The 19,855-nt window shown below is 53.2% G+C and overlaps 1 protein-coding gene across 1 annotated transcript; it reads left to right on the forward strand.

Annotated features, from left to right (window-relative positions):
- Positions 1-1,370: 1,370 nt before the first annotated feature.
- On the forward strand, positions 1,371-17,601 carry LOC146404938 (uncharacterized). Its single transcript, XM_085019960.1, has 5 exons — positions 1,371-1,615; positions 1,703-1,916; positions 3,994-4,087; positions 11,678-11,749; positions 15,641-17,601. Exons 1-4 carry the CDS (start codon positions 1,435-1,437, stop codon positions 11,714-11,716), a joined length of 528 nt encoding a protein of 175 aa, XP_084876086.1. The 5' UTR covers positions 1,371-1,434; the 3' UTR covers positions 11,717-11,749; positions 15,641-17,601.
- The last annotated feature ends 2,254 nt before the right edge of the window (positions 17,602-19,855 follow it).

Raw genomic sequence — 19,855 nt, forward strand, 5'->3', positions numbered from 1 at the left:
AGATTCGTTTCTGCTGTGCCATGATGGGAATTCCTCTTCAAGATTTTTTAAAAAGTTAAAAAAAATTTTTTTTCAATTTTTTATTAAGGTGAGGAGAGGGAGGAAGTGGCCCAGCTGCACAGCTTTGTTCTTTATTGCATCAGTCAAGGGAGTCTCTCTTCCTCAGGTCGGGGTGGGGGGTGGTGGCAGAGGAGGTGGAGAGATCGGGGTGTCTCTGCCCTCAGAGCTCTGCCCACATGGAGGGGGGCCTCTGGAGTGGGGGGTAAGCCTTTCCTCTCCCTGCACAGCCTTGGCTTGTGGCCACCATCCACCATAGGGCAGGCTACACCCGCTGCTCCTCAGGCTTAGGGCCCATACCCTTTCAAGAAGGCTCTAGATTGCTATTGTTCCTGAAGCCTTTCTCACTCTCCTCAGAGCTACTCCTTCTCTGAATACTTAGGTCCATTAGTTTATACTCACTACTTAGAGCCTTTTGCTTTTTATTTATTTATTTATTTATTTTTGTCTTTTTGCCTTTTCTGAGGCCACTTCTGCAGCATGGAGGTTCCCAGGCTAGGGGGTCTAATCAGAGCTGTAGCTGCCGGCTTACACCAGAGTCACAGCAACACGGGATCCGAGCTGCGTCTGCAACCTATGCCACAGCTGACGGCAACGCCGGATCCTTAACCCACTGAGCAAGGCCAGGGATCGAACCCGCAACTTCGTGGCTCCTAGTCGGATTCGTTAACCTTTCAGCCACGACCGTAACTCGCCTTTTGCTTTTTAGAGCAGTTCAAGGAGTTCCCGTCACAGCTCTGCGTGTTAAGAACCTGACATAGTATCTGCGAGGATGCAGGTTCGATCCCTGGCCTTGCTCAGTGGGTTAAGGATCTGGCATTGTCGCAGACACGGCTCGGATCCACTGTTGCTGTGGGGTAGGCTGGCAGCTGTAGCTCTGATTCAACCTCGAGCCTGGGAACTTCCATGTGCTATACGTGTGGCCTTAAAAAAAAAAAAAAAGAAAAAGCAGTTCATTTTCAGTCAGTAGGAGGCTTTTAAGGGTCTCCTTTCCAGAAGCCGACACTTGCACTTAAACTGGGCTTCTTTTCTTTGATGCTCTTGGTGTCTCTAAAATCCTCATCGGGAGCTGGGGGCCTGCGGTTCGCAGTGGGGAGAACGCAGCAGCGTCTTGAATCGGCCTCCGCGGCCCAGCCCGGGGCCGGTCCCCGCCGAGGCTCCGCGGCCACAGCTCTTCACCGTCGAGGCCAAGAACCAGCCCCCCCCGCCCCCCGCCCGGCGCCCCCCGCGCTTACGGCAAAAACCAACCCAGGATGTTCCGTGAGGCTAGCAGGGCGGACCACCCATTTTTATAGTGAGAAGCACGGCCCTCCGGGGACGGGTTCCGTGAGCCAGGAAGGGGAGAAGGACTGAGCGGAGGGCCTCGTCCATTACAGAATGTTCTGGAGAGGAGACGAGCTCCCTCACTGGGCCCGGGGGGGGAGCGTGCTTACCGCCCTCCGCAGAGACCGGCCGGGAGGCGCCCACCGCCAGAGGCCTCCCTCTGAGGCTGTTAGGTCCCCCGGGGCGGAGGAAGGAGCCGTGCCCCAGGTCACCCCCAAAGTCAGACCGCGACCTGGTAACAATATGGGTCCCCCCGGGGGGGGCGGGGGGAGGACGGTCACGTGGTCACCACCGGAACCCGCTCCGCCGCTGCGCTTCCCAGGGGCGGCTGCGGAGGCCGCGACGGCTCCCGGCTCCGGGCAGGCGAGGCCGGCCCGTGGGGAAGGGGGCACAGGCCCCCGGAGCGGCCGAAACTGCTGCTGGAGAACTTGGTTCCTGAGCCGCTTTCTCCTCCGCGAAAGGACTCTGCGCGCCTCACGGCCCTCGTCCCCCGACGCTTCTCCTCTGATGAGAGGATTCCAGACGACAGCGCCGAGGTCATTCATCTTTTTTTTCAATTTATTTTTTTGCTTTTTAGGGCCGCGCCTGTGGCATATGGAAGTTCCCAGGCTAGGGGTTGACTCAGAGCTGTAGCTGCTGGCCTGCACCACAGCCACTCGGGATCTGAGCCACGTCTGTGACCTACAGCACAGCTCATGGCAACACAGGATCCTTAACCCAGCGAGTGAGGCCAGGGGTCGAACCTGCATCCTCGTGGATCCTCGTTGGATTCGTTAACCGCGGAGCCAGGAGGGGGAACTCTGTTCATCTCATGTTTTAAGACAAATTCATTCTAAGGCAGCGAGCTTGGAGGTCTCTTCCATGGAGCGCTGAGAATTCTCCCTCTTTAAGAAAGGAGGCAGGATTCCTGGGCTGGAACACTACTGACGGGACCGTGGGGCTGGCGCATCTGTGGTTTGAGGCATTTGGAATCCGAAATTGCTGTCATTCACAGAATGACTTACAGGCCACCCTGGATGGTGCCAGCACAATGGTCACCACTGTGAGGAGGAAGCAGACAGCCATGGCCAGGACCTTTGGGTGCTGCCCTCTGAGGAGGAAGAAGGCAGGGCCTCAGGGTTGGCAGGGGTCTCAGGTGAGACGTGTGTTCTGAAGTTCCCTCTCAGAACTTGCCTTTCTGGCAAACAGGCTGATAACTCCATCATCACTGAACCCAGGCCATATGGTTAAAACACTTTCCTGGGCCAAGTTCAAGGTGGATGTGGGGCGGGAGAGTCACTGAGGCAGGAACACTGAGATTTCTTGGTTCACATGGGTTCTCTTCCAGGACTTCCTTCTTCTACAAGGATAACCAGACTTGTTAAACATCTCATAAAATGCCTGAAAATTAGCATAGCCAGACACTAGACAAGCTTGATGGGTGACAGCCAGGTGGTTTGGGCCAGAGTCTCGAGCATCACCCAGATCTGCATGCAAGGCTTTTCCTTGGGCTCAGGGAACAAAATGGGCCGGGCTGAGACAGCCGTGATTCACAGAGTGCTGTCAGAGAGCTTGGCACAAAGGTGTGGACGTGAGGAGTTCCCATCATGGCTCAGTGGTTAACGAACCTGACTAGGATCCATGAGAGTCTGGGTTTGATTCCTTGTCCTGCTCATCGGTTAAGGATCTGGCATTGCCTTGAGCTGTGGTGTAGGTCGCAAACGCAGCTGGGATCTGGCGTTGCTGTGGCTGTGGCGTAGGCCAGCGGCTGCAGCTCGGATTCAACTGGTAGCCTGGAAACCTCCATGGGCCGCGAATGCAGCCCTAAATAAAAAAAAAAAAAAAAGGCGAGGACTTAAGGCAGCTCATAGCAGGTCAGACTTATCTTGGGCAACGGAGGGGAACGATGAAGCTGTTTCTGGGCAGAACTTCTCAGCGTCGTTACTCTACAAGGCGGTAGGAGCTGGCTCTCCACTCCCCTTCTCTCCTCCGGAGGGCGCTGGCCTGGACAATGTCTACTAGGGTCGGAGTGTGGACAGACTCAGGTCAGGCATTGTAGATCCATGGGAGAAGGGAAGTGGGGGACAGTGGAGACCCCCTGACAGGAAGACTGTGAATTAGATGCTTTGCTGGCACTTTGGAAGTCATCAGTGACCTCGGTGAGGTTCAAGTGCTTATTCTGCAGGAGAATGTAGGGAGGTTCAGAAAGGAGAAATGACTGGTGCAGGAAGAGGATCAGCTGCTAAGCAGAGGATCAGCTGGAGGTCCATCTTACTCCAGGCTGCCTCCCACTACGCTGAATCTGAGCTACTAGTTACCATTTGGTGGACTTGACCTGGATGTTGATGCCAGGTCACCCAGTGGTATGTGTGAGCCAGATTGCTTCCGAAAAAAAACTAGGAAGGACTTGGGGCCTGGGGCTCCCAGAGACTTTGCTCAGTGTCCTCAGACTGTCCCTGGAACTGGGAGTCTAGATTCACCTCTGATCCTTTCTGGTTCTCTGCTTCTCTTTGGGTGCGGATGCCACATACCTCCCTACCAGCCTGTGACTGATGGGGAGTGGGTACCAGGCCCCCTCGCTCTGGGACAGGGGGTAAAAGTCTACCTCCAACAGGTTACTCTCTTTTTCTGCAGCTTCCAGGATGAGTATGGAGACAAACAAGGCATGAGGCGCCCTGGAGAAATCGTGTGTCCATCAGCATCTCTCTTCGGCCCATTCTGGCTCCAGGTACACGTGAGGAGCCCTGCACAGGGCTGGAGGGAAGGGCTAGGAAGTCGGGGCTGATCCTGCACAGAAGGGTTGGCAGGCTCAGGTAACACTAAGATCCACTGGGAGGTTGGGTCCCCCTCTTTCAGGGTCATGCTCTGGCATATGAGGTGTCCCTACAGAATCTTGGGCTAGGACTGGGGTTCTTATTCTGCCCTCTTAGCTTCTAGCTGAGGGAACTTGCCATTCACAATGATGTCCCACCACGGGATGCTGTCAAATTCTGGTACCACGGACACCCAGCTCTTGCCCAAGAGTGGTTCTGCTGTGGCATCTGTGAAGCTCATCATTTCCACCTCAAAAAACATCGATTCCCAGAGTTCCCGTTGTGGCTCAGCGGAAACAAATCTGACTAGGAACCATGAGGTTGCGGGTTCGATCCCTGGCCTTGCTTAGTGGGTTAAGGATCGTGAGCTGTGGTGTAGATTGCAGATGTGGCTCAGATCTGGCATTGCTGTGGCTATGGCATAGGCCAGCAGCTACAGTTCCCATTCAACGCCTAGCCTGGGAAGCTCCATATGCCGCAGGGGCCGCCGGGAAAAGACAAACAAACAAAAAAACACCGATGCGCACGGCTGCCTCAAGGTGGTTGTGTCCCTGTCGTAGAACTCATCCTATGAGGGGAAGCACTTGGTATCCTCAGGGAGAATTTCCCTCTCTGCTCCCCTTCTCCTAGGAAACCCCTCCCCTGAATTCCCTGACCTTAGCTACCCTTGCCACATCTCCAGTGTCTGTCTGCCCGCCCCTCTGGGGCCCTGCTGCGTGAGAAAGCAACTGGGGAGAAATCCTCAAGGCAACTCCTCCCTTGGCCCCCAACCCCCACCAACCTCTGATGTGGGATGGCAAAGCCCCTGAGCCATCTCCTGGTGGCAGAACAGCTTTCTCCTTGGCCTGTCCCCATGCCGCCCACTCGGGTTAATGTTTCCTTACCCGAGTTGTAGCAGAATGGCATTGACCTGGGTCAAGAGTGGACAAATAGTAGACTTTATCCATTTCCACATATATTTTCAGAGTCGAATGCCAAGATCATGGCCCCTGCTTTCATGGTGACCTGGGCGGGGGTGAGGTGGTGGTGGGGGAGGCCGGGCCAGCTGGAACTTGAGTAGCAGTGTCCCATCCAGGTGTGGGAGCTGGGCTTGCCGAGTGCTCAGCTTCGAGCTGGCTCCCAGGGGGCCAGATTTCCTGTGTGGAAGGTGTAGAACCAGGCCCCAGGCAGTAAGGCTGCTCGACCACAGAGCAGACCCTGGGCTCCCTGGGTCTGGCTTCCCATGGGAGGGTGGGCGGGTGCGTCGAGTCTAGGGAGCTGGGGACAGAGATTCAGTGGTCTTGGAACCTGAAACCTAGGGACTTCCTCCCACTGGTTGTCACTCAAGACCATGTGTGTTAATGGCCATGGACTTCATGGAAGTATCAAGAAATCACTGCCAATTCATCTTCCAGTTCTGGGAGCCCTTCAAGGCTCAGTCCCAAATGAAGTTCAACTTCTTGGGCAGTTAGTGTCCTAGTGGTTCTTGGATCTACTTCTTAAAAAGAAAAACAAAACAATCTATAACTTGTCTATCCATCCTTCTATCCTAAAATGTGGTTTAAGTATAAAAGATGCTTAAAACAGATGCGTGGTTCAAGATATAATTATAAAGAAGACACATCATGGAGTTCCCTTGTGGCTCAGTGGGTTAAGGATCTGGCTTGCCACTGCAGTGGCTTGGGTCACTACTGTGGTGTGGGTTCAATCCCTGGTGGGGGAACTTCTACATGCTAGGGCCATAGGCATGCCTCACCCCAAAAAACAGACACTTCATGCTCTTGAGAACCCCCAGATTTCTGAACGCTGACCTGCCCCCTGGAAGCCTCCCCGGCCTCTTCCTCAGTGACCCTGGCTTATTCATTCAGCCTTATCTGTTTTCCTGCTGTCTTGGTGGCTACAGAACTGTTCCCATTCTCTGGGATGTGTATGTTGTTTGCAATGTCCAGATTTTATAAATAATTTGAGACAAACATTTGTTCACAAAGCTGATTTCCTTAGGATGAATTCTCAGGGGCGGAATTTGCAGCCCATAGACACTTTTATTTTCAGTGTTCTTGCAATATATTGCCATGGTTTTCCCCACGAGGAGTTTTTGCCAGTTTACACACCCACCTTCCATTCCATTCCATTCCATTCCATTCCATTCCATTCCATTCCATTCCATTCCATTCCAAGTGCCTCCCTTTCTTTTCCTGGGAAGAAATGGCAGGTCCACGTGTAAGTCCCAGCTTTTTTCACATCCTTGCCAGCACTGGGTTTGAGTTCTCTTAGATTAAACACGTCTAAGACTCATCTTGATTTCTGACATAGGAAGGCAGAACCTTCATGTCTGTCTGCTCACTAATTGGAGTATCTTGCAAATTGATGTAAAAAGTGTCCATTTACCGACCTGGATGCATTCTTTATGAGAGATAGAGAGAATTGCCCTTTGACATTTTTGTGTCAGACTTTTAGAGCTGAGGGAGAGCTGGAGTTCACCTGGGTCAGGTCCCCTCCCTTCTCCCCAAAGCCTGTGAATGTGACCTTATTTGGACAAAGACTCATGGCAGGTTTAATGAAGTTAAGGATCTTGAGATGAAGAGAGCATCCTGGATTATTTGGGTGGATCCTAAATCCAATGGGAGGTGTCCTTCTAAGAGAAAAACAGGGCGATCCAGGACCGAGGAGAGGAGACCCTGTGAGTGGAGGCTGGGCTGATGCACAGCTATAGGCTGAGGGGCTTCTGGAGCCCCCAGCACCTGGAAGAGGCAAGGGAGGAACCTCTCCTAGAGCCTTTGGAGGTGGCCCCTACCGATATCTTGATTTTCGATTCCTGGTGTCCAGAATGATGACAGAATAAATGTCTGTTGTTTTAAGCCACCGAGTAGGTGGTGCTTTGTTCCAGCAGCCCTAGCAAACTAACACAGCCTCGTTTTACAGACGATGGGTGTGAGGGGGACCGGGCTCGCTGAGGGTCGGGCTCTTATGTCACAGCATAGAGACTGGGTGGGACGTTTGCCCCCAGGCGTCCTGTGGCAGAGGCCTTGGCCTTCCTAGAGAAACCTCATGTGGTAGGAAATGGCATGGGTGAAGTTGTCGCCCATACAAGCTCAGAACTGAGCGTGGAGGACCTGGGCTCCAGTTCTGGCTCAGCCACTCCGTGACTCTGCGGGGTGGCCCAGTCCCTCTTCTGTGTGGGCCTCTGTTGCCTCTCAGCTGTCTGAGCAGCAGAGAGTGGCAGCTGGATGGTGTTGCCTCATGGGTCCCTTGAGTTGGTGAGATGTGCAGACTGGTCTTATCCTCCTAATTTCTTTCTTTTTTTTTTTTTTTTTTTTTGCCTTTTTGTCTTTTTAGGGCCGCACCCATGGCGTATGGATGTTCCCAGGCTAGGGGTCAAATCAGAGCTGTAACTGCCAGCCTACACCAGAGCCACAGCAACTCAGAATCCAAGCCACATCTGAGACCTACCCCGCAGTTCACAGCAATGCCAGATCCTTAACCCACTGAGCGAGACCAGGGATCAAACCTGCGTCCTCATGGATTCTAGTCAGGTTCGTTAACTGCTGAGCCACGGTGGGAACTCCATATCCCTCTAATTCTTAAAGGGATGGACCCTTTGGGGTGCTGGCTATGTGCTCAGAAGTTGTGCCGTGTTTTTTTTCTATTCTATGGATACTGCCCTCGATGCTTTGACTGTTACTCATACCCAAGGGTCGTCAGGAAGGATTTGGGACATGCAGGCAGCTCAAAAATGGATGAAGGTCAAAGACACTGAGTTCCTGGGTGGCGCAAGAAGAGAAGGCATGGATTTCCAAGGGTTGTGTCTCTGGGTGTGGCCTCATTTAAGAATTACTCAGTCGGTCCAACTTAGCAGGCCAGCACCTGTGGCGACTGAACACTTGAAATGTCACTGCTGCTGCTGAGGAACTGAATTTTTAACTTTCTGTGTTAATTCATTTATTTATTTTTAGCTGTGCCCTCGGCAACATGTAGAGGTTCCTGGGCCAGGGACTGAACCTGCACCACAGCATCAACCCAAGCCTCAGCAGTGGCAATGCTGGGTTCTTAACCTACTGCACCACAAGGGAACTCCTTAACTTTCTTTAAACTAAACTTAAAAAAGACTCGGTTCAGTTATTGGAACAATTTAAAGGATGTTTAGGATAAGAGATTTCACATATGAAGTATGTGAATCTACTTTTCCAACTGCAAAGTTTATGAAATCTCAATACAGTTCAAGTATTTTTGGATATTTGAGTGTCCAAATCAAGATGAGTTGTGTTAAATACATTCCAGATTTTGAAAACTTGGTATCAATAAAGCAGTATAAAACATCTCATGAATTATTTTTCATGTTGATGATGGGTGGAAAAGATAACGGAGGCATTCCCATCCTGGGAGTGAATCTGTCTAGCATTCATGAGGCCGAAGCTTCGATCCCTGGCCTTGCTCAGTGAGTTAAAGCTCCAGCATTGCCATGAGCTGTGGTGTAGGTCGCAGACGTATTTTTTTTCTATTCTATGGATACTGCCCTCGATGCTTTGACTGTTACTCATACCTAAGGGTCATCAGGAAGGATTTGGGACATGCAGGCAGCTCAAAAATGGATGAAGGTCAAAGACACTGAGTTCCTGGGTGGAGCAAGAAGAGAAGGCACGGCTTTGCTGTGGCCGTGGCGTAGGCTGGCAGCAACAGCTCCGATTCAACCCCTAGCCTGGGAACCTCCATATGCCACAGGAGCAGCCCTAAAATAAAAGACAAAAAAAAAAAATATATAACGTATTTAGATCAAGTTAAAGACAATAAACTTAATTGTACCTGTTTTTGCCACTTATCAGCTCCTTTATCTAAAATCACTGAGCTGCTAACCCTCGGGACTCATCCCAGGCCATAGTCTGCTCTGAGGTGGGAGGGCTGCTAATGACACTTGGTGGGAGCGTGGTCTCCAGCCACACGGGGAGACCAGCCACATAGCTGGGCCTTGGGCAGAGTTGGAGCCCCCAGGCCAACAGGAATCTCCTGCCCCACCACCAGCAGAAGAGGGTGGAATGCTGGCTGGATCAGTGTGGATGTGAGCCTGAGGCAGTCAGTGAGGGGCCTTGGGCAGCTGTGTCGGGAGGCCCAGGGCTGGGTGGGGCCCGGGGCTGAGAGGCTCTCTCTGTGGAAGAACAGAGGAAGGAGGTGCCTGCTCTGGTCCTCTGTGATTACTCAATTCCACACTAAGCCCGTCTTTGACACGTGCAATAGAGGCTAAAATAAGGACCCTTATTTTATTTTATCTTATTTAATTAAATTTATTTTTTTGGCTTTACCGACATGCAGAGGTTCCTAGGCTTTACCGACATGCAGAGGTTCCTAGGCACATCAAACCTGTGCCACAGCAGTGACCCGAGCCACAGCAGTGACAACACATGATCCTGGACCCCTAGGCCACCAGGGAATTCCTATTTGTAATTTTTTTTTTTAAAGAACCCCTGTTTTCCATAATAACTGAGCACCTGTTATGGGAAAGCATAGTGTGGGGTGCTTTCCATACACTCTACCATCCGATTTTCTTGGTAACTCCGTGCAGTAAGTTCTTTTAAAAGCCTATTTTAGGTAAGAGGAAATGGGTTTATAGGAGTTAAGTGAATTACCCAAGACCACAGAGCTGGTGAAGGGCAGAGGCAGGATTTGAACCCAGGTCTGCCAGATGCTAAGGCTCAGGGTCTTGAAAGTAAGTGGCTCACAATGACGCAGAAGGCATCTGAGCGGTGAACACCCTCAGAGGTGCTTTGCTAGAACCCCATTGCCACCCCACCCCTACTTCAGGGATGAGGCGTGAGAGTCCTGGTTGGGGGCGCAGAGCCAGGCCTGGAGCCCTGGTCACTGCTGAGTTCCAGGTCTCTGGGAGGCGCCTGGGAGCCCCACCTCGTGTGTCCCTCTGGACAAAACTCTGTTAGAGGGTCAGCCTGACTGTCCACAGCTGGCATGGCTGGTCTGAAGCAGGGGGCTCAGCTGCCCCATGCTCATGCATGGTTTTGTTCTTTTAAATATCTGTGCAGGAGCTCCTGCTGTGGCTTAGCAATAACAAACCCAACTAGTATCCATGAGCATGCAGGTTCGATCCCTGGCCTTGCTCAGTGGGTCAGGGATCCTCCATTGCTGTGGCTGTGGTGTAAGCTGGCAGCTACAACTCCGATTTGAACCCTAGCCTGGAAGCTGCCATATGCTGCGGGCACAGCTCTAAAAGGCAAAAAAAAGAAAAAAAAATCTGTGCAGGTGGTCAAATGGTCCTGTGAAGGTGAAGGAGGCTTTGATGTTCCTCCTAGTACCTGGCGTCTCAACTTGAAGTTCAGAGGTTGTGAGACGCAAATCTGACACAGCCGCTTAGGTAAACAGAGGGGACATCTTCCCTCTCCCGTCCAGCCACCGGGCCTGAGACTGTCATTTTCTATATGACCACTGGGTGTCGCCCTCGCTCCACGAGTGGGTCTTCCCTTCTACAGGCTGAGGCTGCCTAAGGGCCAAGCTGCTGGCCTGTGATAGGGGCTGGGGGTATGTGGTCCCTTGTCTGGCTCTATTCTGAAGGCAGCAGGTCTGACTTGGCCAACGACAGCGCTGTTCTTTCCTAAGAGCACAAGCTATTTGTAGGCAACATGCATTTACTGGGATTGTTCACAGAACGCTTATTTGTGTGAGTCTCCACCTTATAAGCTCCTCGAGGCTTATGCATTTAAGAAGCCCCCAGGGCTCTTGGTGTCAGGCTGTTCTTGTACCTGCAGTGTCCCAGCTCCCTATCCCAGGGGCTTGGGAGCTTTGGAAGCTGGGCCCGTGACTTTATCTGAGGGATGGAAGGGCCTGAGCTGCTGCTGAGTCTTCGACCCTGCCCTCGGACCTTCTGAACATGCTGGGGGGCAGGTGGGAAGGACCCCCATAGGCTGAGGGTCACCCAGGGAGTGCCTTGTTCAAGGTCACTCTGCTGATCAGGCCTGAGTTCCCATCTCCCACCATTCCATCCCAGAAGAGGTGCCTGCTGCGGGTTGAATCCTGTTCCCTCCCAAATTCACATGAGGAAGTTCAGACCCTGAGAACCTCCGAATGTGACCTTGTTCAGAAAGACTCTGTGGTTGATGTAATGACTTAAGATGCGGCCACGCTGGACTAGAGTGGGTCCTAACCTAGTGTGACGGTGTCCTTATAAACGGGGGAGTCTGGTCGCAGACAAGCACTCAGGGAGAAGGCCCTGTGTGGGGAGGCAGAGGTTGGCAGATGCTTCTCCAGGCCAGTGACACCACAGACGGCCAGCCAAGCCCCAGAAGACAACAGAGTCTCCCCTGCAGTCCTCAGAAGGAACGGACCCTGCCGACGCATTGATCTCGGACACTGGCCTCTGTTGCCCGAGTTGCCCCGTTTGGGGTACTTTGTCTTGGCCGATGCAGTGCCCGGGTCCGGGAGGCTGTTTCAGATCCTCTGTTCTTCCCTCTGGGCCTCTGGCTATCACTGGTTCTCACTCCTTATTCCACTCTCTGGCTGGAGTCCTCTTTCGCTCCTTGTTCTTCCAGCCTCATGTTGTGGCCTTTGCTCCAAAAGAAGGAAGTTGAATTCTACCGGAGGTGACAGATTCATACTAAGGGGTGAGTGACTAACACCTCAGCAGTGGGATTCTGGGGCAGGGCCTCCCTGGCTTAGCTCTCCCAGGGGCACTTAGGTGGGGAGAAAAGGTTGTTATTTCCAGAGCTCTCTTGTGGCGCAGCAGGTTAAGGATCTGGTGTTGTCCCTGCAGGGGCTCAGGTTGCTGCTGTGGCAAAGGTTGGATCCCTGGCCCGGGAACTTCTGAGTTCAAACAAACAAACAAAAAAAGTTTGTTAATTCCTGAAGGGGACCCTTTATGGAATGAAGGATAATTGTGCCCTATGAATGTCTGCCCCGTAAGGAATCCATGAAACGTGTTATGTGTTTTCTTTGTGACCAGGGCAGCGTCTGAGGCTGCGCTGTGGCCCTGGAGGCCTGGGGAGGGTTTTGCTTCTTGGCAGGTGGGGGCTCTCAGTGTGGGCCCACCCCTCAGCCAGCCGGGAGAGGCAGGGCTGACTCCCCCTCCCTCCTCTGTGGAAAGGTCGAGGCCAGAGCTCTTCCAGCCCTCCCGCCTCTGCTCCCCACCCCCACAGCTCATCAAAGTGGATTGCTCACGGGCCGGGGTTGCTTTCAGCTGCTCTGACCAGACAGGTTGCCCCTGGGGGTGGATGGTGCCAGCCAGCAGGCTGAGCTGGCCCTCTGGGAGTTGGGCTGGCTGGACGTGATGGTGCCCAGAAAGTGCTGGAACCCGACAGGCCAACTGCCTGGCTTTCATGAGGGCTGACCTGTGGTCTTCAGGGCTGGCGAGGTGGGGGGCCAGCGGTTCGGGGGGGCGGGGCCCAGAAGGCAGTTCGGGAGACCTTCTGAGCTGGGTGCAGGAGTCTCCTTCTGCAGGAGCCTTGAAGAAGGGGCTAGAAGCCCTGCATCCTAGATCAAGGGCTGGGAGGGCAAGCAAAGACCCTGGTGGGTGGGGAAGTGGGTGGGGCCGGGCTGGCTGGACCCCCCCCTCCCATCCACGTCTCCGCCAGCATTGGCAGCTCCCTCTCTTGTGGGGCCAGCCCAGGTTGCCGTGGGGGCAGCTCATGGCGTAGGAAGTGACCCTTTTTCCAGAAGAGCATGATCCACTGCAGCGATACTGTGAACCCGTGAAATGCTTACTCCACTTGTCACGGCCTTGAACTGATGGCTGGACTGGGCAGAACAGACTGTGGGCAGTAGAAGTAGGGGCAGGGGAGGAAGAAGGGCATTATTGCCTGTTGAATTCACGGCGAGCTTCCTGCAGGAGGTGGAGTTTGAGCGCAGCCTTAAGGGCTGGATAGGTTTATCTTAGAGGAAGAGGCCAGGCAGACCCAGGAAACCCAGCAGACAGAAGCCCGCCAGAAGGAGGGGGGTAGGACAGGCTGTATCCCAGCCCCCGGCAGGCACAGAAACGCCACCAAGGATCCTACCTGCTGCCCTTTTCATCTCCAAAGCACTCATCACGGGGACTTTCCCACTCGTCCCTCTGCACCCCCACCCCCGACCGTTGCCCCCCGCTTCTGGTATGTTCTTCCCGCCCTCATTGCTAAAAGTCCTGCTGTCTCGTGCAGACCCAGATCCCACTTTGGGTGTTAAACTTTTCCCAGCTTCTCTCAGCCCTCCCTCCACACCAGACTCCGCTCCCTCGTTGCCTCCCTGAAGTCGTTTTAAAGACCTCCCTCAGGAGTTCCCGCTGTGGCTCAGTGGGCTAATGATCCAGCTTGCCTCTGTGGAGGTGCTGGTTCGATCCCTGGCCCGGTGCAGTGGGTTAGGGATCCGGTGTTGCTGCAGCTGTGGCATAGGTCACAGCTCTGGCTTGGATTCGATTCCTGGCCTGGGAACTTCCGATATGCCTCTGGGGCAGTCGCAAACAAAACAACAAAAAACCCCCAACTTCCCTCAGTCATCCTTCAGCAAACATTGGTGGGGCCTCCAGGCTTACTGGGTCTTGGGGGGTCACAGTCCGGGGACAGGCTGACACACCAACCAGGCCCCACAAGGTGTAGCTAGGCCTGGCTCATAATGGGGGAGAGACCTGGGGTCTGAAGAACATCCCAGCTCCAGCCCTCGCCGCCTCTCCCAGCATCTGGGACGTGTCGGCCCCTTCCTGTCACACCTGGGCAGTGGCAGGGGGGGCCCGTGTCGCAGGCCAGTGAACAGGCCCTCTTGTTTGGGTGGGTTCTAGTTGTCAGCTGAAGTAGGAGTTCACTCGGGTCTTAGCAGGGCCCTCACTCGGAGAGCCCAGCGTCCTGGTGTGAAGTGGAAAACTGAGCAGTCAGACCTGCTGGCCTCGTGGCGACACCATCAGAAATAAGATCGCGTTTCTGTTTCCCCACAAGCCCTGGGAATTGAACTATGTGCGGAAATACAATTCATAAATCGACGGACTTTATTTCCACTGTTCCCAGGCTTTCATTTCCAGAAACAAAATGTCAGTGTTATGGCTGAAATTCTCTTAGTTTTAGGAAACCCATCATAACCCAGAATTGTTTATGCATAGTTCATATATTATATGACAAGAATGGTTTGGAGAGTTATGGAGGGTCACGGGATTGTGGTTGCACTGAAACAAGATGATCTGAGTGTGGTGGTCCGTTATTTAAATTATTCAGATCCCAAATCCTGCCCTCACACATCCCTCGCCCTCAGGAAAAACTGAGGGGGCCATGGTTCTTCTGGAAGCCAAGGCTACGGGTAACCCGCCGTCAGCCATGACAGGGTCTGTCACTTAGCCCCACACACGTGTGCTCACACATGTGAGTGTGAGCATATGTGAGAGAGTGTGGGTGTGAGAGAATGTGTGAGTGTGAGGCGTGAATGTGCGTGGGGTGTGTGAGTGTGTGTGTGTGTGAGTGTGAGAGAATGTGTCTGGGGTGTGTGAGTATGTGTGTGAGTGACAGTGGGTGTGAATGTGTGTGAGTATATGTGTGCGGTGTGTGAGTATGTAGGTGCACGAATGTGTGACAGTGGGTGTGTGCGCGCGTGTGTGGTCAGGGTAAGAAGGAACATGGCTGAGGCCACAGCAATGGCTCTGGTCTTGCTCTACCTGCTAGCGTGACCTCTCACCTCAGACTCCTCACCTGCAGCCTGGGGTTTGCTCACCCTGACCTCAAGGGTCGCCTGAGGGTTTCCTGAGCAGGGAAGGGCACCCCCACCTGCTGGGGGTTCTTCCGGGGAGCTGTGGTGTGTTAGGGATGAGGGGGTCCTGGGGTCTTTCTGGGGGTGCTTCACCCACCTCCTTTCCTTCCCCCCAATTTTCAGGAAGCGCCCATGAGCACGGTGGCCAGGCTGGGACAGCGAGCGCTGCCATCATCTCTGCTCCTGGCGTGAGACGCCTCTTGGGGAAGAGACCCTCGGGGGCAATTTTTATGGCCTCGTTCTTGCGCAGAACATCAGTTTTATCCATCTTTTTACACGGTGGCCTCAAATGCACAAATGCACACTCCTCCTCCGCTCCATTTATTGCCTTGCTGGATGCTCTTTGTAAAGAGGGAAGCCAGCATCCGCTTCTACAAAGAGCTCTGAGGACTGCTTCTGGGGAGTGGGGGCACCAGCAGCCGGCCCACTTCCCTTCCGAGGCCCTGGGCGGGTCTCCAGTGTGCTCTGCTGGTGGGACACCCTTGGGTAGGTTGGGGGGGTCACCTGGCCAGGGCCCCTCCATGAGCGCAGAGCCTGCAGTTCATCGGCCTCTGCTGGGATCCCCTTTTCAGACCCCAAACAAGGTTTTCAAATGGCAGGAACTGAGTGAAGCACCAAGGACCACAAAATTTGGATCATTTGGACTTAGTTTTTGCTCTCATTTAACAGAACCCAAGCCGCCTCCTCAGTGGAGATGTGTGCAGGGCCCCTTTTGCGGAGGACTGAGGTTGTTGTTCCAGAGGGTGACTTCTGTCTGTGGCGCAGCTGTCCCCAACCCATGCCCCTGTCTTTGGTAGAGCATCCTTCTGGTGCAGAAACAGCACAGGGGACAGAACGCTTCAAAAACGGAAGAGGAGACCATCTCATCGCAAGAAGCCGCCTTGGCCTCCAGCAAGGGCGCTCTGGCCACGGCTGATGGATACAGTGCGGTTCCTTCCAGAACCGTGTCCCAGCTCACTCAGATACAGGCCCAGCCCTTGGAGCCAGAGGTCCAGCAGGTGCATCTGGCGGGGGTGGATGAGGAAAGGGGTCACAGAGCCCTCCCTGCTCGTCTCAAGCTGTCCAGGAGCCCGGACGGAGAGGAGTTGGATCCTGAGTCTCTCCCTCCATCGCAGCCCGCGAGAGAAGGAGGGAGAGCAGAAGAAGACCTCGGAGTCACTGGTTGTCCCGCCAGCCTAGCGGGCCTCACACCTGGCCACTGGGGCGGGTCCTTGTGCAAAGTGTCTCCCTGAAGATGCACCCGTGGCTCAGTGCTTGTTTCATGCACAGGCACGGCTTTCTTTGAGGACCAAAAAAAAAAAAAAAAGGCCACTTTCACAGTGAGACTGGCTTCGTTTGTTTCGTGAGTAACTGGGAGCAGGACTCTGAAAACCACCTCATTCCATGGCAGGGGCTGGCTGTCCCCAGCGCTGCCGAGGGCCCGGCGAGGCAGCTCCTCTCGGAAGCGGTAAAACACTTGGTGCGCTTAAGTGGAGAAGAAATGGGGTTGCCTCAGAAGACATCGGTCCACATTTGGGCCGGTGTGATTGACTGTTATTTGGGAGAGTCTGGCTTTTCCTTGAAAAGAGTGGAATGTGCGTTTTTTTTTTAACAATTGCAATCAAAATCTTACCCTGATGAGACTTTCAGGTTTCCTGGACCTGGGGCAGCAGGGATTTGGGGTCAAGAGACAGTCACTCTGCAAAACATTTTCTCAAATGTTCTTTCTGCCCATTCTCCCGGATGCTTGTCAAGAGCAGGGTGGTGCTGCTGCCTACCTCCGGATTCCTTGGTCATCTTTAAAGACTCCCCGGGTCTGATGGAAGCAGATGGGGGCCTGAGGGTCTGGCTGGGGCAGGAAGCTTGGTTGGGCCGCAGGGCAGTGTCACAGCGCTGCTCTCGGGTGTGAGTTCCTCTAGTTGAAGCGAAGACAGAAAGACAGTAAGGGGGCCAGGGAACATCTGTGTTCTATGAAAAGGGACCCAGACCTCCTTATGCAGTGGGGTCCGCTCTCCCTTCCATCTCGTGGTTGGAATCTATCAAATGGGTTATTGAGTCATCCATTTGAGTCATCCTCCTGCGGGGCCCATGGGGTCGGAACCTGTCCAGGGGCCCAGAGGTGAAAGGAGGCAGGAGGCACCGGGGGTCTCCGGGCGCTGGATGTGGTAAACTAGGTGCCCTGCAATTCGAGAGGATGTCAGTATCTGAGGCTGCAGGCTTTTGGGCTGAATTGTTTGGGGGAGGAATGTGAGACCAGAGAACCTATATTTTAAAACGTTAATGCAAGGAGAGGAAACAGATGAAGAAAAGAATTTTGTTTTTTCCATTTTGCCTTACAAGGTAATTTGGGGAAAAAAACCCTTTGCAAAGTTGCCAGCACTGAACCGGGGAGAGTTCAGAAGTGAGAGTCCTACTCTGGTTTCAAACGAGGGACTTAGCGGCCCTTTCCCATCATTCAACGTGGATACACAGCCCTGACGTTTTTGATTTTGTTCTCTATTTCAAGAAAAAATGTGTCGTGAACCGACCGAGCATGGTTTCCCGGGCCGCGACAAATTCTCATGCAAACAGCGCTCTGGAACTGGATTTCCAAAGTCGTGTTCGGAGGGGCCGTGTGTCCCCACCGCGGCCCCGGCGTGGGCTCCTGGGAGGGGGCGTGGGGGGAGCTGCATACAAATTGGATTCGAATATAATTGATATTTAAGTCTCTCTCTGGACACTTAAACTTTGATAGTTTACATCTCCGCTTAATAGCGTGTTAAATCATTTTATAACTCTTCTCAACTGTTTAATCTTTTCATTGTTGAAAAATGAGGTCGTTGATCTAAGCCGCGTCAGAATATGCCAGGAAAAACTTATTTAAATGTACCACACTTCACCACGGCACTCAGAGGATCCGAGGGACCCACGCGTGTCTTGGGGAGGGAGCACCTCTCTCACAATGGGGTCTCCCCCTGGGTGGGGTCAGGGAGGAGGAGGACTCAGCCAGTGGAGGCTGGGGGAGGCCCACAGGGGCGGGGGACGGGGTGGGGGTGGCGGGACAGGCTAGAGCCTGGGGTTTGGCCCTTAGACTGTGGCGTTGCCACCATCTAGGATTTTGGCTTCTCATTGGGCCTTGTCGCATATTCGCTTTTCTGGCCGACAGCATGTTCTGTGATCTCTCCCTGCGTCCAGCAAGGATGTTTGTGCGTCGTCATAACTAGGGTGCTTGTAGCTGGGGGAGAGAGGGACGGCGAGAGAGAGGAGAGGGGGAAGAAGAAGAAGAAAAAGAGAGAAAGAGCGAGCGAGAGAGACGTTCTGTTCTTCCAAAAACAAGTATGCCTTCTCCTTGGGAATGACACCAAAGAATACCTTCTAAGTGAAGTATGTTTCCCTTCAGAGATTACAGCATCAGTTGATCAAAGTCCCCTGGAAATAGTTTTTGGCAACTCTGAGGTTCTCTGTAACTCCTCTTTGACTCGAGCAGGGCGGCCCTGGGCTGGGAGCAGCGGGTGTCCTGCCTCTGGCGGCCGAGGAGCCCTGGGGGAGGGACAGACAGGTGTCCCGTGTGTCTGTGGACCGCCTTGCGAATCCGTGGCCTCACGTGGGTTTGAGGTTGGTTTGGCTGGAAATGGTTTTGTTCCTCTGGAAAATTGATTGTGGTGTGCAGGCTGGCTCCCTCTGTCCAAGTAATGCAATACAGGCATCTTCGAAACTTAAACAGGGCTTTGGCAATCCTGGTGAAATGTATTGTCGTCGGCTCTGTGTCCTGACGTCCTCCGTAGAGTTGAGGAATGTTTGGACTTCGGCCCCCGAGCCCTTTCTGGTTTAAGTTTAATGAAAGGACGGGCCATCCAAACGTCTACCTGGCAGCGGGGAAGAGACCCTTCACGTTAATTATTGCTAAGCTCAACTGTCTCCTCCAAGCCCTATATACAGCCCTGCACATTTGTATACATTTTATATGGTCTATTTCCATTATAAATTGCCCATAAATTAAATACAGATTTTCCTGGGAACATCTTAAAAAAAGGGAATGGATCCGAGTGATACATGTTTCTGGTATTGGAGGTGACGTGGATGCGAGGGGGGCGGGCGGGCCGCCTGCGGACTCCCCAACATGGGGGTCACGCGTCTGGGTTAAGGCAACCTGAGTTGTGTGTGAACCAATACGCAGCGTGCCTCTTCTCCATCTTTCGTGTTGTGAGCTGCACATTGTGATTTCAGGAAGGATGGAGACTGATTGATTGACCGAGACAGGCTGGAGGGGGGCCAGGAGGGGGACAGGACAGTGAGGGATGCAAGCTCTCCCTTCTCTTCTCCACGGAGTGGGCTGGGCTGAGCAGGTTGCATCTGTGGCAAGGGGAGCATCTGTGGCACTGCCTCGGGGAGCCGTCCTTGCTGTGAGGTGTGTTGCCAGCATAATCTGTTGCTAATAACAAAGTCCTAAAGTATGTTGCAAAAGAAGTGAGAGCAGATTCAAGGCTCATCTCTGAGACATCCTTCTTGTCTCACTGCATTCCCAGTCCCTTGTTGAGTGGAGAGCTAAGCCTGGAGTTTTTCCCAGACTCCATAGAATCATGTCTGTCCTGAAGCCCATCTGCGCCTCAGCCTTTGCTGCCCCAGGGCCTTTGCACTTACTGCTCCCTCTGCGTCTCTGCATGACTTGCTTGCTCCATCCCCTGTTTAAGGCACTTACTCAGTGTGGCCTTTTACTACCCTGTTTAAAAACATACCCTGGAGTTCCAGCTGTAGCTCAATGGGATAGGCAGCATGGCTGGAACACTGGGACGCATCCCCAGCCTGGCACAGTGGGTTAAGGATCTGGTATTTGAAACTGCAGCTCAGGTCTGATCCCTGGCCCATATGGGAATTTCATATGACACAGGGTGGCCAAAAAAGAAAAAATATAATAAAAATAACAATGTATCCTGGGTACTAACCCCTCTTCTTTGCCTTATTTATTTTTTCTACTTATCGTCTCTTGACATAATGGTTATTTTATTGATTATTATTATAAGCAATAATAAATAGAGGGTCTGCGAGGCAGGAGT

Source organism: Sus scrofa, chromosome 3, assembly GCF_054392235.1.
Source record: "Sus scrofa isolate SSC_HxYL_T2T_F1_AM1 chromosome 3, Sscrofa_HxYL_maternal_Yorkshire_Landrace_v2.0, whole genome shotgun sequence".
NCBI lineage: Eukaryota > Metazoa > Chordata > Mammalia > Artiodactyla > Suidae > Sus > Sus scrofa.